Source organism: Rhodnius prolixus, unplaced genomic scaffold (genome assembly GCF_049639745.1).
Source record: "Rhodnius prolixus isolate KJV_2025 unplaced genomic scaffold, Rpr scaffold_2, whole genome shotgun sequence".
In the NCBI taxonomy this organism is placed as follows: Eukaryota; Metazoa; Arthropoda; class Insecta; order Hemiptera; family Reduviidae; genus Rhodnius; species Rhodnius prolixus.
Window position 1 is genome coordinate 52,187,293 of NW_027411592.1, and position 23,315 is coordinate 52,210,607.

Below are 23,315 nucleotides of genomic sequence, written 5' to 3' on the forward strand. Positions count from 1 at the left end.
CCAATCCTACAGCACTGGTTTAATGCTTATTTAATGTTGGAAGTTTCACGCACGTTACAAACATATAATTTATTGCTATTATTTGGGTAAAGAATAATTTATTATATTAAATAATTTAAACAATAATGAAAATACAAGAATTTTTGAAAGAGAAGAAATTCCATTTTATTTGACACTTTCATATTTATTATTTATTAGTAAGAATGAGTTTTCAGATGATATTGAAGTTATTTTAAAGTTTCTTTATGTTGTTTTAATGTGAAATTCATCAGGATGCAGCTTTTGGTTGGGAGATCTTTAATTTACATCTTCCTTAAAAATACAGTCATCCTGACAAGATTAGTAGCAGATGACATCGAGCTCTTCCATTCCTTAAAAAAAAGCATTAAAATTCACTTTCACTTTTCACATAAAGCAAAATTTCGCACTTAACGAGCGTAATAAGTCTGACAGTTTGTACAGATGTGTGGCTGGGTTGTGACTAGAGACTGCCATCTAGTTTAATGTAAGGAAACGAAAAATTTCTGAGCTATAAATAGTCATGTAGGAGAAAAATGGAGACCAATGAGGTGGGAAGAACCAAGAGCTTGAAATCTTTATGATAACGTAGACTTCTTGTCCTTCATTAAGAAGAATCGACTTTGATGACTAGGTTACAATGGAAGAATGTCAAAGAGATTGCTAAATTGGCTTAATTAAGAGGGAGTAGGAGAAAGTCGGAAAAACGGACATTCCAGGAAAAGATTGCTACACGAAATTAAAAAGTTGCTTATGAGTCGATGGTTGAAGATAGAATAGTAGGATAATAAGAAATGGTCTCGAAAAGATAGCCTTTATTCTTGCAAGATGGTGAGACAGGTTGAAGATGCAAGTTAAGGACGGGGAAAGAGAAAAATGACAACTGGAGAGTGGAAACTTGAGGAAATGTAACATATATCTGTCTCTAGAGAGAGAGAAAAAATGTATTGTTTCTTTAAAACTTTAGTATATTTTGTGTAAATTTCAAGACAAATTGCTGGACCTTACTTACTGCTAGTATAAAATTTGAAAAATAAATAGATAATAATATACAATTAAATTTAAAAAAGAAAAATTGTATCGACATTTATATTTCAGTTTAATAACAAAATATCCTTTTAAACAGACCACAGAAAATCATTTTACGATTTCGTACGAAATATATATCAATATTTAAATCAAGCGACATTAACCTAATTGCAGTTAATTCTTCCTCATTTTCCTAACTATGAACCAAAACAGGCGAAGGCTGAAGAAATAAAAAATTTCTGCAAAACTGAGTAGGCTGCATCCCAGAAAGAGTCCAGCTGTTCCACCAATTGCCACTTTAAATTTTAGATATTGTCAGAACTAATTTGAAATTATCCAATTACAAATATTTCTTAAAACATTGCTAAAAATAATTTATTAAATTAGATTTAAAATATTATAAAATAATCGCCTCTCTTTAAAAGCTCTCTTACCACAATTTATTTAATAAAATTGTCTTGAAACTACTTTGAACGAATAAATCGCTTAATAATCAAATTTATTCATAAAATAGTACTCCCACTGTACAAATATTCTTTAAATTTGGAATTTAATCAGTCATATTTAATCCCTACTACATAACACAGTTAATGAGCCCGCTTATTATATTTTAATGGCAATTTAATGTCCCACCTGCCCCTCAAAAACTGACTTTAAGAAGCATTTCTCTAGAAAAATGTTTCTATTAAAAGTTACTGATTTATATGTGTGCAATGAGCATCTAAATTAAAAAAAAAAAAAAAAAAAAAAAACATTGAAGCCGTTTTCAAGAAAATTCCAAAACAAAACTAAAAAAATATCGATTAAGCAAAGTGACGTTTTCAATTTGCTGCTTTTGTCTATGAGCATTATTTTTTACTGAGACTTATGAAGTATCAAATTTGATGTTTTTGCTATTTTCCATTTTTTAAGTTATGCTGACCACACACAGAAATTTGTAAAAAAACTATTTTTCGGTTTCATCAAAGTACAAACTGGATATTACCGAGGAAACCCAATTTCGAAAATGTGCTAACTACAACTCCTTTTCTTACTAACAGAATGAGAAAAATAAAAATTATTATGAATTTTCACGATGTGTACGTATATTCATACATATGTATACAGCTGATCCATATAAAACGCACCAGTCGCTAATAACTTTTTAGGAATTCCAAAAAAAACCCACGAAGTAAACTATATGTATTTTTTGGTCTAGTTTTCAAATTTTTCACCCCCGATGTCGTATCTTTATTTTTGGCGAAGTTACGGCCAAAAACCCGATTAGAGTTTCATAAGGACCACTGGTTTTGACAATGATTGTAAAAACTACATAAAAAATTGTGAAAAATGACGTTAACCCCGTTTCGATATCCCTCATATTTGTCGAGATATTTAAGATCAAAGTTACAATTTTATCTATTCGTGAACGGTTTTCAATATTAATTTTCCACCAGAAATACACGTTTTGGGAGGTCCTCTGATTGCAAAAGATGTTATTTGTGATGCAAAGAAAAAATAATTACTTTGTGGGTTTTTTCGAAATTCCGCTTTCCTAAAAAGTTATTTGCGATTGGTGCGTTTTAAATGGATCACCCTGTATACATATTTGTATTTGATGTTATTGTATTCTCTACGTGATTGTTATGAAATGAACTTAACTTTAAGCATGTGGTGTGTGTGTGTATGAATAAAAGTGTGATAGAGAAAGACATTACCCAGTAAGTCAGACAAGCCGAAAATTATGTCTCGTTTGTAACGCAGTCTTGGATATCTGATCACTCCCCACTTTAGAGTTGTTCCAAAATCCCTGAAAAATGAATAAAATGTCAAAGAGATTAATAGGTATAAGGAACTGATAGATATTAATAAAGAGTAATGAGGACATTGTATTACATTTGACATTCTCATACATCAATTCATTTTAATTAATTGCGAATATGTCATCTACGGTGTTTTAAATTTGAATTTTTTTTTTAATGGGCTAAACCCTTCTGATTCTCATGGTATTTATGGTAATAATAAGTTTTGAAGCTGCTAAAGGCTCAATTTGGAGAAATGGAGATCAATCGCCTTTCATCTGATATATTGACAATTTTGAATTGATACGGTAATATTCAATACAGGGAAAGTGTACTGTAAATTTAATTTGAATTAATCTTCTTGCCTTGATTTTATATTACATATCTTTTTGTTTCAAATCATCTGTTGGGTTTTTTAATTCTTGGTTTGAATAGTTCTGGGCTTTGTTCGAACTGCAGCAGCCATGAGGATATTGGCAATGATGAGTCTACTGTTTTAGCTATTACACCACAAAAATCGAATCACTTTTTATTAATTAATGTGTCAGCTTGTTAACCACTCGGAATATTTTTAATCGCAATATGACAAGATACTGTATATTTTACGGCCAGAACGTTGGGAAAGTTTAAAAAGGTAGGAGTTATTCCAATAAATCTGTTGACAGACTCTGGTTCCAACGGAATGTGTAAGCGGAAAGAAATACTTTAATTCTGCTTTCAAATATTGTAAGAGAGTAGTTTTTGAGTGTTTGGGATTTTGCTTAAAAACCAGAAACCAGTTCAAAAAAAAGTAATTCGCTATGAGAAAGAAAAGTTAAGTATTAAATTTAGAAATGTGTGAATAATTCAAAACAGTTCTGGATACTGCTTTAAAAAAACTTGAAGTGGGAACCTCAGATTGAAGCTATAAAAATCACGAATGGGAACCATTTTATGCTGATTTAGTTTTAGCTAATAATAATCCTATTTCAAGTGTTGACTCAAGCATTACAATGGAAGAACGGTTTAAACTTATCTTTCAATTGAACAATTGAACGGCCCGTATTAAAAAAAAAACTTAAAAAGTTTACAATCCATTAAATGGTATTAACAATTTTACATTTCTCGGTGTACCATTCCCGTCAAAGGAAAAATTTGATTAATCGTGGGACTTCTTGGTTTCCAAGTACTCCGTTGCAGTACCAAGAATCTTGAATGTGCTTTCTAATTATCAGTAATTATCAGAAATAAGTATTAAATAATAATTAAAAAAACAATATCATAATAGATGGAGTTGCAGCAACAAATTCTACCAGTTAAATATGAATAGGGCAAACGTTTTTCACTATTTATTTTTATTTCTACTTTCAGTAAATAAAATGAAGGCTAATCTGGATTGCATTTAGTATTGATCTATAATGTGCTTAGCGAAATAATATTTAAAAACTTTTAACAACTCATAAAACTTAATTACCAATTCATTGTACTTTCGCTATCAATTAGATAGTTGATTTCATCGCACTGAGGAAGACAGTCACATTTTATTTTCTTCTCGGTTTTAGGGTCTCTCAGTTTGACTAATAGTTCTGGAAAAACCATACTTTGATTTAAAGAATATTTGAATTACCCTAAAACTTATCAAATCTAGAAAAGAAATATGTTACCTTTATGTTTGCTAAGACATTTCATCCCTTTAATATCACATATCTTAAAGTTTTCTGAAAAATAATCAAGAGAAATATTTTTACAAAATTTGAAATATAATAGTTCTTCAGTAAACTAGAACTTTTTACTGCTTGTAAGAGCTTAATAATTGTTAGTAGTGTTTTAAATCAGTTGGCTAAATTTCCAAAGAAAAAATTATATGAATTGTAGTAGGAGAAAGTCATCGGAGTAGTATTCATATTAGATCTAGGTGGTCTTCGTAAATTTTAACAAATATTTATCACTTTATGGTTCATGTTTATTATGATTACTAACATATAGTATATAACATATATTCATAGCCATTTTATTAAGTGGTCTTCGTAAGCAAAAAAAATGAATGAATGAAAGGTCTTCCTTTATGGTGTGAATATACAAAGATTAATTAGTAGAAAACACTTGTCATCATTAGGCGAATAATTTTTTTACCATAAACTATTAGGAAATATCGTATAATAAAGGTTGTGTACATGTTACAAACAAGAACCAAATATTTATTGTATGCAATATTAACATAAATACTTACTAGTAACTTAACTACTTGTAAATCTTGGTAAATCTATAATTACCTAATGGTCTATAAAAATAAGGGACACAACCACACAGTTCCCAGCACTTCTTCATGCGGCATTCCATTCTGCACATGTTGTACGTATAAATAGGACTTAGCAATAAATTAGATTCCTCAGGACGTCTGCACTTCCTCTGTTTAATACTCAATTGCAAGGTGGCTTCAGTGCTGTAGATATTGAGTGCTTGTATTTCTAGCTCTTTGAATGAATTGTTCTTAGCTACCATGCTACTTAGCGCAACATCAGGGAATTCTGCAGGTGCGTGAATATACAGCTATTAAAAAAAATCTAATGGTAATTAATGGCTCAACTAGTTACTACTATGAAAGTATGCAATGATGATCATCAATTGGTTAAGAGTGACGGATGTTAAAAGATCGATGTATTGGATGATGAATGAGTATATGCTCACAGGAGAGCATGTACTTAGGGTGTTGATTTTAGAGAAATCGCATTTTAAAATAATACAAATGTATATAATAGATTTATATAATCAATATTAAAATCTTGGATCTTACAAGTGAAACGTCAATGCCTTTTATTCGTAGAGATGAATTATTAGCTACATTACCAAAAGAGAACGCCACTATTTGGAGAGTATCTTGCGTTTCCCAAGGAGTTCTACATTAATTGCGTTTATCGCATATTGGCGTCACAGCCCTACGACGTCAAGGAGGCAAAATATTTTGTGTATTCATATTCAGGCAATTACTTTTCCCTATACTTATACTTTTTTCCGTCTAGATTCCGGCAAATTAATTTTATTTGAAAATCGTTCTAAGATATTTACTTTCAATATTAAAAAAGATACTCTAGTAACCATAAAGTTATTATTATTATTATTATTTATTTCTTATTTTTGTTCATATCGCGCTACATTTCTCTTAATAACCTAAACTTACTCTATATCCTGTGTTCATACTCATAATCTGGGCGAATATGTCCCCATCTAGTGGACTCCCTCTAAATGCTGCAGGAGCTTCTACAATACTCCAATTTCTAGACTCCCAATAGCTGTAATTTTAGAGAAAAATTGGTTTAAATGGTTGACAAAAGAAAAAAAAATCTACCATTGTTATGTTATAAGATCTTTTGATTTTGTTTTTAAAGCATAGGTAGGTAGAAATGGTAGGTCTATTGGTGAATGCACAATAGCTTCTCTAATTTAGTAGCTACTGAAGGCCATATTATCGTAGCAACAATAATTAATATTTCATGCAATGGGTGATTAATTTAAAATGAATGCAACAGTTTTGGTAATGTTAACATTAATAATGTTAATATAGGTAATAGTATGTGTTAATGTAATGTTTTTGCTAAGACACTGCAAACAAAAATCAATAGTAGTACTGTAATTACCGTAATTACTGTAATTACTGTAGTACTGTAATTACCCGAGTAGTTTGTCTATTTTATTTATGCGAAAGAATGTGCATTTATTTTAAAATAGTTCAAAGTAGAAGTCGATCCAATTCAACTTCGAGCAAGGAATGAACACCAAAATTAATGAAGATCGCTATTCGAATTTTCAGAATTACTTCGTGAATATCAAGAAGAAGATCTTGTCCCGGAATTTACGACGTTATTATTGGTTATCTGGTTGCCAAAATGCACTTATTCATGCTAAAAAAAAGGGCAACCATTCAAACTGTGGCGTATAAACAGAAAGTTTGGTTGTAGTTCTAATAATCTGGAAACAATCAACTTTAGACAATTTACGAGTGTTCAGAGATTTCAATTTTTTATTTGCCAAGAAATTGTCGAAAATAAGACAATGTTGATACAAACTTCAGCTACTAAATTAAAAAAGTTTAGCAAACATTTAGCGTAAAAAAATCTTCTGATGGAAAGCTTGTAGATTCACTGAAAAGTGGAACTACTGATAAAGAAAGTGATTTTATGGCCGTCTGGGGAAACTATCACAAGTTGTCCAAACCTTTGTTTTTGTAGGAACAATAGTACAGAAAACGAGTCCATCTAAGCTATGAAAATGAATCGACATTAACAGGAAACCTAAGCTTTTCTTCCTCTAATTTGTTCCTGAACCAAACTTCTCGACAATCCAAAAAATCTGTTGGAGGGATGTTTCCTTCGGTGTCATACTCTTAAATCACATTACCTTACATCTCACTATAAGTTCTGAATAGGATCCTCAATCAGCATCTCAGTATACCGACAAACACTGAGTTTATCCATAAAAATGAACACTGCAAAGAAGTCTTCGCTTGAAGCTTGAAAAGCATGAGTCAATCGACCCTTTCAGCAAGCTCGGGACCAATGAAGAAGTGAAAGACTGGGTGTGGTAAGCTTAAACACTCCTCGTTAACGGGAACCTTTAAGTGAACAGGGAGCCAGACTAAGAATACCTTTATTAGAAGTATGCATTTAACTTCTTGTAAGACTGTCACTTTTCTCTGAGTCGGCGACCTTTAGAAAAAAAGTTAAACGATTCTTCTTGTAAGATATACAATATATATGTATATATGTATATATGTATATATGTATATATCAACTCTCATGCAAATATTCTACCAGACAGTTTTATTATAAACTTTCAGTCATTTTAAAGACGGACAGAAGTACAATCTTGGTCATATCGATGGCATCTATCTCATATACTTTTTTAAAATTCAAAGTAGAAATTCAAAAATTCATCTTAATAAGTGTAATTTTTAAAAATAATGTTTGAAATTCATTTAAGTTGACTACCTAGGATCATTATATTGAGTGACAACTGAATTGTAAGAATAGCAGATACCAGATTCAGACATAAACGGGGACATAGTAGTTATATCATATTTTTCTGCATTGCTGTTGATCACACTGTAGGTTAAATCATGTTTCACTATAGCCACAGCTTTCCAGTAATCGCTTGTTTTCAATTCGTCGAATGTTTCCATAAAAACATCAAAATTCTTGTAAGAAACAAAAACTAATGATAATAAGAAATTCTTCAGCCTTTTTTCATCCTTAACGTAGGAAAACCTGGCAAATAAATATAAGTATTTATTACACTTCAATAGAAGGAAGTAAAAACAGTAATTATCATCCGTTTTAAGTAACTCACTTTTTAATAACTTCTTCTAGTTTGCTAGGATTCAACTTCGCCTCAGGGCAAATGGAAACAGCTGGAAGAGATGTATTCCAATCTAGATAATTTCTTTCCAAGGAAACTACCGTAGGATTGTCTTGATACTGCCGCCATTTCGACAGATTCAATTGGACAGTAGCAGTGCCGGCCAGGATGACCGTCAATATCCACAGGAAACTACAGGAATTATCTTTTAATATTATTGAGATAGTTAACACACCACTCTTTCTCAACGGGACGCAGAAGAAGGATAAAAAAAAAAAACAATCATTGAAATCCTATAACCAACAAATCAAGATATATGAGCTTATTCTATTGTTATATGAGATGTATAGATGAAATGTATACATCTTATGAAATTTTTATTTCTGTTCAAAAATAGCTCACAATGATTGATTGACTGTGGTTACGGAAAGGCATTACACTGCTATCTGTTGCAGCCTTTTTGTAATCAAGTGTCCACTTCGTGAACTCACTAAGTATTATCTGATAAAGAAAGTTTGCCTTGGTCTGTAACACTCGCCATCGCATCATAAATTTTTTTTCTTCAGTCTGGCAGGAGGTACATGACCAGGGGTCATATTAGATGAGGAAAAAAACTTTTTATATTTTAAATAAATCATTTTGTCCATTATTACAAGTTCGGAAATTGAATACGAATCAAACAAAGTAAACAATTATTCCAAATCATTTATTAAGTATTTGACTCAGTCAGAATAGTTTTGGACAGAAATATGGCAATTAGGATAGTCAAATTCTGAATATGAATCTGATATCCAGTTTCTGAAAAGATAGATGGAATGGTGATACTAGTCAAGGATATTAGCAGTTTTGCGGATGCGACCACCTGTTATTAAAAAAACCGGTTTATTTCACTAAGTTAGACCACAATTTTTCAAATCCAAATAACCCAGCTAGCCACTGGAACATCAAAAGATTGCTTAATACATTGAGACAATAAATAATCACTTAATTAATCAAACAAAAACACACACACACACACATATTAAAAACCAATTAGAAATTTGACAAATTTCTTTTTCCTAGACTGCATATTTTAAAGTCTTGTTTAGTAAAACTGCTTTCTCCGTTGAGTTATCTAACTTTAATTACTTTCACTTTTAAAACCATCAATTAAGATATCTTCACAATCGTGTTCAATATTTCTATTTTGGATTTGTTCAAATCCTTTCACTATTTAACAAAACACTAGGTTATTTGATTTTGGAATGCTTTTAGATCTTGGTTAGTTACTTAAATAAATTTTCTCTGTTACAGACAATAAACAATTTTTACTATCTCTAAATGCAGATAAGAGAAATTTCAATTGATCATTTCAAATTTTTTCTATTGTTTTCACCAGTTATAAAAAAACAGTTTTTACTAGGTGTAGCAAACTTATACTTCAATCAATAACGGACTTAAATATGTTAAAAATTAATGCAAATCAATACCAATGGAACCAAATTTGGGTAACCTCATTCTTGCTCCATATTCGGCCAACTTCAGCAGTAACTAATAAGATCCCAGGATTGTTTCTCTGGCCCTTAGTTTTCCCGGACTAAAAATTGAAAAGTGGAGTATTCCATTTTTGATAAAGATGCTCTTTTATGTTTTTCCCACTGATTTTTATAAAAATTAGACAGATTTGCTTGCAAGAACCCAAATAAGATCAGCTTCAATTAGACAATTTCTCTCATAATCAACAAAACCGCTTTATTTTTCAAAAATTGTGCTAAATTTTATTTATGCTGAGTTAAAAATATTCAGAATTCTACACTATTACAGTTCGTGCACCTCAATATATTTGAACAGCTCCGATGTTGTGTGTTCTTTTTCTAGTTTTAGCTTCTGCTGTAAGAAAATCAAAATTGGAATACAGTTACTAACGAGGATATGCCCTTTATTTTAAACGAAATTTGGGTATTATAACTTTAATAGAGAAAAAAAATGGTTAAAGTTGGGTGTTTTTCAAAATTACAGCTTTTTCAGACATTTTTTGACGATAAACTCTTACCTACTGGAGAGTTTTAATATTCTGATCCCACGCCATAGATAAAAACATTTTATTGGTTAACTGGGGAGCTTAAATCCTCTTCAAAAGATGTAGATTCTAGTGGAATCTCGAAGTCGAATATTGTTCACGATTCTACCCGTGCTTTTATTAAGATTGCATAAAAATAAAATAAGTATTTTATTATTAAGTGGTATACTTCTGTTCTAATATTCCACTTTGGTTTTTTTAACAACCTGCATAATCTTCATGAAAATAAACTATTTCTAAAATTCACCAGAAAGATTCTTTTTTTCTTTTCATGTAAGTTATGGAAGCTAGAGTTACACTGTTCTATAATAAAGCCAACTAAAGTTTCAATTAAATTGCACACTTTAAAAATCAAACGGGTGGTTTAGTAAGAAACAGTTGGGCATGCAGATATTAAATAAACAACGATAATAATTTGACGAGGAAAATTAATTAATTATTCTCTTAAACTTACTATTCTAATGGGTGTCTTTTGCGGGTAACAATGTGGCTAAAGCCATGAATTGAAGAAGTTTCCATAAAAATTAAAAAGAAATCTGAAGCTGAAGTAAGAAAATTTTGTATTTTTGATTTTCTTTTTAATTTTCTGTAATGAGTGATCATTTTCCCGGTTGATATTCACTTAAGAAGGCAAAATAACTCAATGTTAACCCTTTAAATGTACAATTATAAATGATTGCTTAGATAGATGTTAAACCATATTCGTGAATAAATTTTGCTACCTAGCTGACGAGTGGTATTATCTCCCGGTTATAATCATCCGTATCTAATTAAAAATTTATCTAGGTTATATTAATGTTACATCAACTGATGAAACGAAACATGCTATTACCGTTTGAAGTACTCCCTTAAAATGCTGATAAAATAATCTATGGAAATCTCTGGATGGCCAAAATCAATGATATTATCAAACAATGAGGTATGCCATTATGTTTTGATTGTATTAAAAACCGAATGAATTCTATTTCAGTTAATGAGGAAGAAAATCATGTTCATTTCCAGGCAACTGTTTTTTCTGCCTTACAGGAAATATCCTTGATTATAAGTAAACAATGAAAATAATGATAGATTCCTCATTTATTTTGCTTCGCTAGCAACACCCATGTGTTTTGGTCGCCGATAGGTGTAGTATTATTAAATCCATTTCTTCAACAAAGACACGCCTTTCTGTTCTTCTCAAATTATTTAGTATTCTTTAACTAACTAGATTTTATTAGTACTTACTAAACTAGATAATCACTTTCTCTGCTTATGGTAAGAGAAAATATTATGATGGTGACAAATTTTTGTAATGAACTCTTGTGGAAATAATCCCCTGATTAGGAAAATAATGCTTAATAAGATTGTCTATGGACGGTGAGACTCATAAAAAAAAAAAAAAAAATCATAGGAAACTTAATTTCACTTTAAGTTTGGGCACCACTTGATTCCAAATTTTTGTTATTTTCCCTTAATAAAACCAATTAAAAAAAAAAAACACTCTTTCTGACTCAAGAGATCTCAAAAAAGTGCATTCCTGGTGAAAATGCAAATTTAAAATGACCGCATATGAGATATTAAGTGATTTATTATTTAAAATGGTTTTTTACTATACATTTACAAAACATTTCTTACACATTTTGGCCTTTTTAACACATTGTTTCTAACTATAAATTTTAAGTGAATTATCATTGTAAAATTGATCATACATGTAAAATTGATCATACTTGTAAAATTGATCATACATGTAAAAAAATGGAAAAATGGAAAATCAAAAAATAGTAAACTGAGGGAATGTTTTTTAAAAATATATTTGAGTTATTTAAATAAATATATAAACGAAAAATAATTACATATTTACAGTGCGAAAATCAACATTTAAAACAACACTACAAAACAAAAGAAGACTAGAATCGAAACTCACTGTACTCAGTTCTTTTAAACTAAAAATATAACAAAATCAATCCTGCAAAGCTTTAACAAATTTCATTTACAAAAAAAAATCACTTTACGATCCAAAGAATGGCGTTGGTTTATAAATAGATCCCCAGAACATTATTGTATTCGTTGGATTGTGGTAGATGAAAAAGAGAAATGGTCGATCCACTCTGACAAACGGTACACCACCTCTAACCAAACCTGGAGCTGTACCGGCTGCAGCGACTGTACCCGTTTCGGTCACTTGAATTTCAACTTTATGGTAAACATTATTTGCGTATACACCTTTAGCTATACCACTTAAATCGGCTGTTTTTGGATTAAATAATGATCGAATGCCAAGCTGTTCTAATGGTTTTCTAAGATTTAACATGCTCTTCATTTTCATACGAGGAACTGTAAATAGTAACTGTAAAAGAAATTGTGAGGAAATTAAAAATAAAATAAAATATAATGTTAAACTTGTACCCAATCTTATTTGCAGTTACTTACTGTTTGTACTTTAGTTTGATTGATCATACTCTCTATGGAATCCACTGTCAGAGTGCTTACAAATTTGTGTAAGTTGCTTTGAGGAAGTACTATGTACATTATTAGATCTTTTCCTTTGTAGGGCATTCCAAAAATACTATAATTATTTGTGTAATGATAGGGTATTTCAGCTCCATTCACCATAAACGGAATGTCTATTGACTCGGTTTTGCTGACGTGAAAAGACCCACTGCAATTAAAGCAAAATTATTTTTTAAAAAGATAGATTTTTGTGGGAAGACATTAAACAGCGATCGTAATCAATGTAACTTTATAATAAATAAGTAAATAATTCTTACACTCTTGTTTTGCCATAAAAAGGGTATTCCCATTGGCCGTTGAAATAAAAAGCATTGGCAATTATAACGCTGGTTGCGGGACTTAGATCATCAGGCAATATTTCCTTTATATGGCCTTTTGTACGATTAGCTACCCACCTATTGAAATGAAATATTATTAACATTCGTACTAAGCAACCATATCAATTTATTAGTCATTCTATATTTATAACATGTATAGCATTTATAATACCCACTCATTTACGATGCGACGTGCTTCTTGCGCATTATTCAAAAAATCCAAAGGCATCACTTCACATTTATAAACATTTCTAGCTGTTTCATCAAATTTAGGTTCAATAGAGAACCCTTCCTGAATAAATACACCGTTAGCAAATGACAATTCGGTTCCTTGGGAGACACCAGAATTTTGCTCAAATTTTTTGAAATATCTACCCAATTGTGTATGGACTACGTTCGTCCTGAAATAAAAAAATTTTGTTTGTTACTCTCAAAAATTAAAACAAAAAAACAAAAAACAGTGGACCAGAAACAAATAATAAGCCTTGACCATGAAGACTATCTGCGATAAAAGAAAAAAAAAATAAACTTCCAAATATGAATATGATAATTTTTCGTTTCCTGTTTTAATTGATGGCCATTTCCTTCAAATTTTTGTTTTTTAGATGATAGATAATAATTTCGAGTGTATACATCCGTCATACCATGCCTGTTTTTCGTTATTTGATACTGGATGACATAGAAGTTTATATGAAGTATAGCTTCTATACCTCCACACAATCTTGAATATTTTTGAAGATGACAGGCTCGCGACTAAAATGTCATCTCATGAAATTGGCATTAATACAATTATAAAATTAAAAAAATTATTAAACCACAATTCATGACCATATCAAAGCTTCAAAAGCTTCATTTTCGCAGAAAACAGAATTCAAAAATATGTTTGTTCAATATTCTAAGCGCGTAAGTTTTTTTTAAAAATTTTATTCTGCACCTGTTGCATCTGACTTGGGTAATTAATGTTACTTAACCAGCAAATAATTGATGCATTTTATATGTCAATTTGTTATATTATTTAGCGAGTAGTAAATTATTCACGAGTGCTTACCTGTCAGTGAAATCAACGCCGGCCAGTAGTCCAAGAAAGTATGCAAGTTCTGCTCCGGTCTGGCCAACAGCACCCAACAAGACTACAGATAGAGCAGCCGCGACACTCAATGGAGAAAATATAAAGTTCTCTTTTTCATTACCAATAACTCTTTCCATGGATAAAGCCATTTTAGTAACTCCATGGCCGATAATCTTTTCCAGACGATCCATATCAACGTGAAGAGGACCGGCCCAGGAAGGTTTTGAAGATGGTTCTTCTGTAATGGTCCTATTAGTACCCGGCATGGGATCGCCAATAAACCAGACACGTCCATGGGCACCGGCCAAACAGTACCACACTATCAATAACAAATTCACCTGCACAAATAAAACCATACTGCTTCTAACTGGAGACACTGAATGAAAGTGACATTTATCCTAAAGAGATGGCAAGATTTATAGAGAGGAGAGTTTGGGAGGACAGCATTGTAGCAAGGGTTTGTGGAATAACCCATCCCGGGGAATACCCCCTTTCTACGTCCCAAAACCTAAACCCTTCATACGTAATATTACCAGTTTATTTCTAAAATTAAAACAAGATTATAATCAATATCCCCTGATATTCACGATTATTTCCGTTGCAATAAGTTCCTCACAAAACTTAGAGTAGCCGTGATAGTCAAAGAGGCAAAGAATGACAAAATAAGAAAATGAAATCTACAAGTCAAAGCTTCAAAAGCTTCATTTTCGCAGAAAACAGAATTCAAAAATATGTTTATTCAATATTCTAAGCGCGTAAGATGAATAGACTCATAGTTATAGTTTTAATGATGTAAATGACAGTTATGAGATAAAGGTTTGAGGAAAAGAGATACCATGACAATCTCGAGGTCGTACTCACACAAAAAACAAAATAAACTTGTTTGGTCAGATTGTTTGTTGCTTGTATGAGGGAAAGCAAATTAGTAAAACTTATCACCTAATCTACTTCAACATTCTATTTTTCTTTAATTTTCTACAAAATTTACTTTATTTTCTTGGAATATTTCATTTTAAAAAAATATTGTACACCATTTCCTGAATATAAATAAACTATTACAGGAAACTGGACTCTTGAGTCCAATTATGATTGACGACAAACGGAAATAAATTACAGATGCAAGATTAACAAGACTTGGGATTTCCATTGTTCAATGCAATTTATTTATTTATTTTTAATTTTTTATTGCTGGTTCTAGAATTGTTAAATTACTTTTAATAGAAACTTACCTAAAATTAAATTTGAAATACCTAAAATTGTTAAGTATTTCGAAATGCAGATGACATCTAAGAGTTATATTTGCAAAATTTACATATTAGTGAATGAATAGAAGTAAATTTCTCTCGGTCATTAACCACATGAGTAGTATAAAAGAAGAAAATTCACTATTAAATTAATTTTACTTTATAAATTATGGAAAATACAGAGTTCATTAAACAATTATATACCGCTTAATGTTGTTAGCAACATTGTTAGCGGTAACGGTTCTTTGTTTATTTTGTTCAAAGTTTGTACTTCTTGGCAGGGAAATTCCCCTTCTATTCCTGTTTTTTTTTTAAAAAAAAGATTTTATTCTATTGGTTATTTGTTTAATAACAGTGCATTTTAATTTCATTTTATAATAAAAAGTTGTGCCATTATTTATTTATTTATTTATTTATTGTATTTGTGGTCTTGTTTGCACATTAACCAATTACTTTATATGAGGGCTGGAAAAAACCAACATATTGGTATGAACAATTACAGTTGGCTTCGAATGCCTTAATTTACCAATATGCTGGTGGAAAAAAACCAGCCCTATCTTTTCCAATATTCAATTTGAGGAATAGCGCAGCCTCTTTCACTTCTCTCTTCGTCATGCCAGCCACTCTTCTACTACATTCTGCGTCGTGGCTTCCATGTGCCATTGTTTAAAAAAAAAAAAACATGAAGTAAAAAAAAAATAATCATCATGGCTTTTTCCTAGATCAAAAAAAGTATAGTCGCGCAACCTGAGATGAATTAATAGCAAACTTTCTTTACTTTAAAATTCTTTTTATTTTAAGAACTTTATTCTACATCTTTTCCTAGGGGAAGTCTAGCAATCAAGCCAGCATCCGAGAAATATTTGACAATGTTTACACTAATACTAGATTATATAGATTCTAATTCGTTTAGCTGGTTGGACTTGCCATAAATTACTCATTCAGGAATATGACAGTTACTCCTTCACTATCGTGACCAATTAGATGTCAAGTTTATACCTATCGCTTGCTAAAATCCCTAAAATATTTTATTTTATTTTTATTTTTTGAATCAAAAGCAGATATTATGTCAAGTATTTGAGAGAACTAACACAAAAATTCAAAAATCTAGTATTTCTTTAAAAAAAAGTACTTTTTATCAGTTACCCAATTTTCATCACATTTGGAATGTTGTTTAGATAATAAAACCGTACTGGGGTCAGAAATGGATGACTAAGTTACCCTGTGAACCCTGTTAAAATCTTCTTTTTTAAAAATATTTTTTTAAATAATAAACGAAGGTATGAAGAAACAAAATTTCTTTGTGAATTTATTAACAGCACCTCAATATTTCCCAAAATCATACGAATTTAAAATTCTATTAACTGAAAAAAAAAAAAAAAAATCCCTTCCTTTACAGATTTTGATAAAAACTGTTGCGAAAATAGTGCTAAAACGTAATTCAAATACTTCAACGTAGTTGCGAGGACTTTCTGTGACTTTAAGTCCTGTGTACAAACAAATGATTTTATTTCTCAAATAAACTATTCTGTATCTCTTTACCAAATTTACCAAAATATTTTCTAAATGGTTTGTGTTTTCCTAAAAATTAAAAATCAACATTTTTAACTTGAAAAGAAAAATCGAATACAATAGTAACTGTGAAAGATGGTCACCGCGCCTATCTTTGAGATGTTCTATTAGCTTGAAACAGATCATGACCTAAAACTTTTTTTGGATTCTCAAATTGTGTACTTCCTTTGAAAACTCTATTTCAAAAAATCGCTATCCATACTCTTACTGATCAAGTCAACAAGTGGGGCGTATGGCAGAAACATTAAAAGTGGGATTCCAATTCTCTTCAAATCAATCTGTGTCTATGGATGAAAATATTAAACCGTTAAGAGTGAGAAAAAAAAAAAATGCACGGTATTAAGGATCAAAATTAACGATATCCATCGCTGAGGATCCAACCATAATTTCAATAAAATTTAACAAGTAATTTTCTAACATTATCACTGTTGAATTTTTACCTAACTATTGTTTGCAGTTTTTAAAATAGCAAAAAAACCATTTACAAAAACAACAAAAAAAGTTAAAAACTATTTCATGTCAAGATGAATGGAAAAAAAAAAATTCCAATTGACAGAACAATACCCGCACAGCTGAATCAGGGAAAACCAGAGTATTGTTAATTACAATAGAATTATATTGAAATTGTTTTAATATATGCAGGTCAGGTGATAGCTAATGAAATCTATTTGCCGGGAGAGCATTAATATTTTAAATGAACAATAAAATCAAAGAAAATATTTAATGTATTTCATCTTAAACTTGACAAAAGGTTGTTCACCGAAATTTATTTTTCAAAGATTCCGACTATGATAAATCTGTTTATAACAAATGATTTACTATGTACAAGGAAATCTCTTAAAAATGAAAATCATATCAATAGATTTATTTAGTTGTTTAATTATTATGAATGACAAAATATTGTTTTTGAAAAATTATATGCCCTAAATATGACTAAGCAAAAAATAAAACGAAAAAGGAAACATTCTCCTTGAATTGGAGATAAACTTTTAAGTTTCCTTTTAAAATATGATCCCCATGAACATTTAAAAAGTAGATATAAATTAAAAATGATCCCTTATAAAGTCTAGGCTTTAATAAAAGCTTTAAGCCTTTTTAGCCAAATGTCCATCAAAATTAAGAATTAAGAATTTCTTGTGTAAAAATTAAGAACTAGTTACACCAGCAAAACTAAATTACTTCACAATAACGCCAATTAATTTAATTGCTCTGCCTGCCGGGAAGGTATGTCTAATTATTCTCTTTGATTATCTAGATTTGAAGCAAGAATTCTTGATTCTCTTTCCAATTTTTTGTCTTTTATTAACTTTAAAAAACAAAAATGTATCCTTTAGGGCCATTCACAAATACCACCACCAATTACCTCGCCATCTGTCCCAAAAAAATAACTCTGAAATATACTCCATTAAGTGGTATTTACGGTTATTCTATTTTTCTCGAATGGATTTTGATTTTCATATCAAGGTAGGTGTTCCTATCATCCTTGCAATAAAACAGATCTTAATAGTTAAGATTAACATTGCAGTTTGCAGCAAAGTGTCAAAAATAAATGTTTATTTATAAAAAGCAGTGAATTTTTTGAACGTTGTACGATGTTGAAAGAAAATCGTGGCAGACTTATTCGAAGAAATATTAAGTAAAATGTCGCTTTTGATTAATGTATTTGACAGAAAGGTTAATGTCAGATGTGATGGTGATATCTGAGATGTAATAACGCGATTTGCACGATAATATTGTATTTTGAGTTTCTCCGAAAAAATCACTTTTTTCAGACAGGCGTAATAACATCACATATTTTATTATATGACAATTAGAACCGCAAAAATGTAAGGTCAATTAGAAAGACACAGTCAGTAGAGCTTTCGGAATCTTTCAAATTATAGACTGGTAAAAATATTTGGTTCTCTAATATTATTGTATAACACGTCTTAAATTACAATGTCATATTGATAATATTTCATAAATAATATTCTAATCTATAGAGATTAAAAAATGTAGACGATTAGCACGTAACGTTTTGTGTAAAAGAAGAGAATTATCTCATAATCAAAAAGTAATGGTTTATTGCTTAGCAAACATTGTAAGTTTTCGTTAACTAATTGTGCGAGTTGACTAATTCTTTTTTTCTTTGGTGTACCATTGTTTTGAAAACCATTTTTCTGTGCAATTTGGGGGGGCTCTGTAAAGTCCTTGCAATGGAGATGATTCCTCAGCAATCTTACTTGTTGAGGGGAAGTTACAGCATGTTATAGACTTGCCTTAGCAGGTATGTATGTGATTATTTTGCTGTTCTATAAAGTAGTCCAACTCCTGTGGGTGCTTCTTTTTGCAGCTGTTAGAAACCTGTTGTTAACTTGCTCTTGATCAAAACAACTGTTTAACCAAACTGACTGGTAGGTTGAGATGAGTTTTCAGACGTCATTTTTTGTTTTGTTTTGCCAGGACATCTACTTTTACATTTCTAAGATGAAGTGACTGGAAATATTCGTGTAATTAAAAATGCAAGGGATAATAAACTGAGCATTTTTATTCTCTCTTAATCCTGATTCTCGCAATTAAAAGCGGAATATTTTTGATTATTTATTTGAGCAAATAGAAAGTTTGGGTTAGATACCTGACATTCTGACAAAAAGTCTATGAAAAAGTTTTGTATTGCTTGTGTCTTCTCTTTCAAAGTAATAAGAACTACAAGAACTACTTCATTTTGAGCTATCATCTCCAAAATTTACTCTCTACACAGCTAGAACTCTTCAACTGAAGAAGATCCCTTTACGGTTAATAGAAAAGGAGTAATCCTTCGAGATTACAACACATCAAATAAAACATTCTCAGTTTGAGCTTCTCCTAGGCACATTCTATTTCTGATTACCACTCTGTCTTGTTAATTTCTAATTATCATCTCTTCTTCCTACTTTATGAAGCGAAAAAATTTACAAATATGCATGCGTGAAGACAGGATTTTTATACCTTGCCACCAAAATTAGCTCCAGGTTTTGGAAAGAGGTTTTGTTGACTCTTAGATCGGTTCAAGTAATAAAAAATGGTGGCCTAAATATATTTCGAGACGAAAGTGCTAGGTGTATGAAGGTATCAATTGTAAGGTTACTCCTAGGTCCTTCAAAGCAATGCTGTATGAGTTCGACAATGAAAACCTTAGCCTCTTCAACTTTTTCATTGTTGCTAGGCTTATAATTTATTTAATAGCTCTTCTGCAGCCTTCAGTAGAATCCTTTTCACGTCTCTAGATCTTAGGAACTGTCTTCATGATAGTAACCCAAACTCTAGCTTTTCTAACAAGTTCCATAGAATCATCTTTATACACCCTGAACCATTCTCTATTCAGGTATTTTTAGAGATCAAATTGAACGCTTTCCAGTATAACACTTACTGAAGATATACATATTTCAATAATTCTTGGGATTGTCTCGAAATGCCTTCCAAAATTGTCTTTAAACTTGGGATATTAACTGCTTAGGGATAAGAATAAAATTCATATTAAGATATTTATACCATTAGACTTGGTGATTAACTAATCAAGAAAATTAAAAGTCCAAACGATGACAAGAACTCCTTGTTTATTAAATGTTTACTACCATCTTCCCATTTATTTGAAAAAAGTAAATTAAAATGATCTTGATTTTTTTCCATTACTTAACAATTTATATTAATTTCAATTTCCAAATATGAATTAGTAGTCTTGAATAGGTTGTTAAAGCGCTGAAAGTAGAACAAAACACTACTTATTTATTAAATCAAAACGCATTTGTTCTTTGCTAGTGTTCAAACATTTGTTCTGTATTCTGTTAAACAAAAATCAAAGCGGATAATGCAAAATGTTTTTCTAATTAATTATTGTTCTTCATTAATTTCTTGGATCTTATGTAAAATGAACTACTGTTTTCTGATCTATGCTAAAGATAATGTGGCATGGATTTATTCTTAAGTCTGCCATAAAGAATTAGTATTCATCGGTTTTGGAGATAATAATCCAAAACGAAGAAATATTATTGCTCTAAGGCATTCAATGAAGATTGTTTTCTTGTCTTTCTGCCATCTGATATTTAACTAAATAAAATTCCTGAATTTGAATAAATGTTTTCTTAGCGAAAGTTGTTCAAGACTTTTTTCACTTTCCACTTTTTTTACAATGAACCATTTATTAATAGTTTGAATATTCATAGAGCAATTAATTTTCAGTAAATATTGAAATTCTAATAAATAAATTAATATAATAATATTAATAAAATATCAACCAATTTCACTAAATTAATTTAATGATACATGTTCTGAGATTTTTTTTTGTTAGGAGCCTTTTACAACTCAATGTCCGGTGATTGACAATGTTATCTGTATAAATACTTGTAGATCATTGTAGCAGCAGTGCACTGAAAAAACTTCGGCTGCAAATGAACACAGAAGTTAAGGCGCCTTAAATTCGAAATAAAAAACCTAAAACTTGGTAAATCATCTTTAAAAACCATTAAAAAAAAATTGCAATTGTCCGTAATTTTTTCCCTAAAAAGTTTTTTTTTCCCTTTAATCCTTGAAGAGCAGTTCCGAAGCTCATGTTCATCCCTGCCTGTTGATTAACCGCAGTCAAACATTCCCAAATTTACAGAGATTGACCAGGGCGCAACTAAATAAATGGTTCCCCTGAACTCGATTAACAAATTGTAAAAGATCAATGTTAACACATTAATGCTACTGAATATCTGTGTAAAGTTCTACATATTGTTAAAGTATGCCTTCAAGAAGCCATTAGGAAGAGTCCACAGGAAGCCAGAAAGAGAGAAATAGCGAAACTCACCTGAAGAAGCTCGGTGGGGGCAAAAAAAACGAAAGAATAGGGAAATATCTGGAGAGATTTAAAACGTCTTGAAGTAAATTGGAATGTTTTCATGCAAGCCCTATGCAGAAGCAGCTGCAGAACCTAAGAAGAAAACCTTTTCAGTGGCTACAGACTTCCGGCAGTGATCTCTAATTACAGACAACACTGTCAAGATGATGAACTGTAAAAGAGTAGAAGGAAGAGAAAATCTTAGGGCATCAAGCTCTTCTTACTCGAACTGAGGACCTCCATATCCCAAGTTCAGTACCACTGGGCTAATTCTAATGAATTTCCTTAAATTTTAGTTTTTACATTATTTATTTACTTATTTAATTTAAGGCGCGTCCAAATCTCAGGTAATTGGTATCCCTACTTTTCTGTGCACTGCTGGCTTCCGGGCATTAAGAGAGCTGTAGAAGCTCCAAGAAAGTAAGAGCATCACATCTGAATTTGAACCCATTTCCTCCGGCTTACAAAAATACATCACGCTACCAACTGGGAACTCTTAAAATTTTTGATCATTACTACCCATCCTTACGTAATGGGATTACAGCTATCGCTGATGGGTTTTTATGAGTGAATAAAAGAGATCTTGGGTTACCTAGGTTCGTTACATCCTAGGCTTTACTAATAATAATTAAATTTGAACTGTAATGCGCATTATGTGAGTAAAAACGTTATTCGTATCGTTAGAAAAGGCTACTCGGAGCGTTATTCGTATCGTTAGAAAAGGCTACTCGGAGACGATCGCTCAAGGAACATTTCATGTTCCCCAATTATAAAAGAAGCAATTAGTTTTGTTTGGTCTTACTTCATTCCATCGCAGAGGTTTTTTGACTTAACAAAACAGACAATTGCAAAATTGTGAGTTTTAATATTAGCCATGTGAATGCGTTGTTATATTAAAATAATTTGTATAGATAATAATTACACTAGAAATTTGTTTCAACTTTTACAGTACTACCATTCAACAGTTTCAAGGGTACACCAAATTATTGTTATTGACTGGGGCTAATTGTTGAACCTCTGATAGTTTAAAACCAACATTTGGCCATTTTAATTATTTACAATACATTTCTTTCTTTCATTTAAACTAATAAAGTTTAGTCGCGAAAATATACACGAACTTGCTTACCTTGTGCATGTCCAGGATGCTGGATGAAAACTGGTCGTCCTGCTGACGATTCTTATTTATGACCTTACATCTCCCCACCAGATTATTTACATGTTGTGAGTGGAATGAATGGGAATCCCGACATTACCTATCAGATATACTTCCACTATCATTCATTGAATAGTGCATTGGTGGGTGTGTGCTTTGTGAATCATCTTCGCCTTATTTACTATATTGTTTAGATCAGAAATTTTCAATGAAAGCTGCTATAATGATTTCCATGAGCGTAAAAAGTATAGCTTGACATTCTAAAAGATATTATTCATAATCCCATTATATATAATTTTTATCAAATTTACAAGCAATTTGAAGTGACTAATTACTTTGTTGATAATGCATCAGGTAATTGAGTACCCACAGAAGTTCTGCTATCAATAACTTTCCCAGAAGTATTCTAACAACG

At 30.9% G+C, this 23,315-nt stretch overlaps 3 protein-coding genes across 4 annotated transcripts in view; 1 reads left to right on the forward strand and 2 right to left on the reverse strand.

Annotated features, from left to right (window-relative positions):
* Positions 1 to 241: 241 nt before the first annotated feature.
* LOC141449952 (sodium channel protein Nach-like) lies at positions 242 to 10,953 on the reverse strand. Of its 2 annotated transcripts, none has more exons than XM_074119927.1 (9): positions 10,673 to 10,953; positions 8,151 to 8,351; positions 7,793 to 8,068; positions 5,986 to 6,097; positions 5,081 to 5,357; positions 4,472 to 4,525; positions 4,282 to 4,393; positions 2,745 to 2,836; positions 242 to 371 (listed from the first exon to the last, which is right to left on the reverse strand). In XM_074119927.1, exons 1-9 carry the CDS (start codon positions 10,819 to 10,821, stop codon positions 340 to 342), a joined length of 1,305 nt encoding a protein of 434 aa, XP_073976028.1. In that variant the 5' UTR covers positions 10,822 to 10,953; the 3' UTR covers positions 242 to 339. The 2 variants fall into 2 exon arrangements, with proteins under 2 accessions (XP_073976028.1, XP_073976027.1); XM_074119926.1 differs by lacking the exon at positions 242 to 371 and adding an exon at positions 378 to 1,343.
* Positions 10,954 to 11,992: 1,039 nt separating this feature from the next.
* On the reverse strand, positions 11,993 to 23,003 carry LOC141449960 (leukocyte elastase inhibitor-like). The gene is made up of 6 exons (XM_074119938.1): positions 22,874 to 23,003; positions 14,074 to 14,432; positions 13,202 to 13,426; positions 12,966 to 13,103; positions 12,628 to 12,856; positions 11,993 to 12,544 (listed from the first exon to the last, which is right to left on the reverse strand). Exons 1-6 carry the CDS (start codon positions 22,880 to 22,882, stop codon positions 12,206 to 12,208), a joined length of 1,299 nt encoding a protein of 432 aa, XP_073976039.1. The 5' UTR covers positions 22,883 to 23,003; the 3' UTR covers positions 11,993 to 12,205.
* LOC141449962 (sialin-like) overlaps positions 19,011 to 23,315 on the forward strand; it is a 69,526-nt gene continuing 65,221 nt past the window's right edge. Inside the window, exon 1 of the mRNA XM_074119942.1 lies at positions 19,011 to 19,176. The gene's annotated coding sequence lies outside the window, so the exon portion shown is untranslated. The remainder of the gene's footprint in view (positions 19,177 to 23,315) is intronic.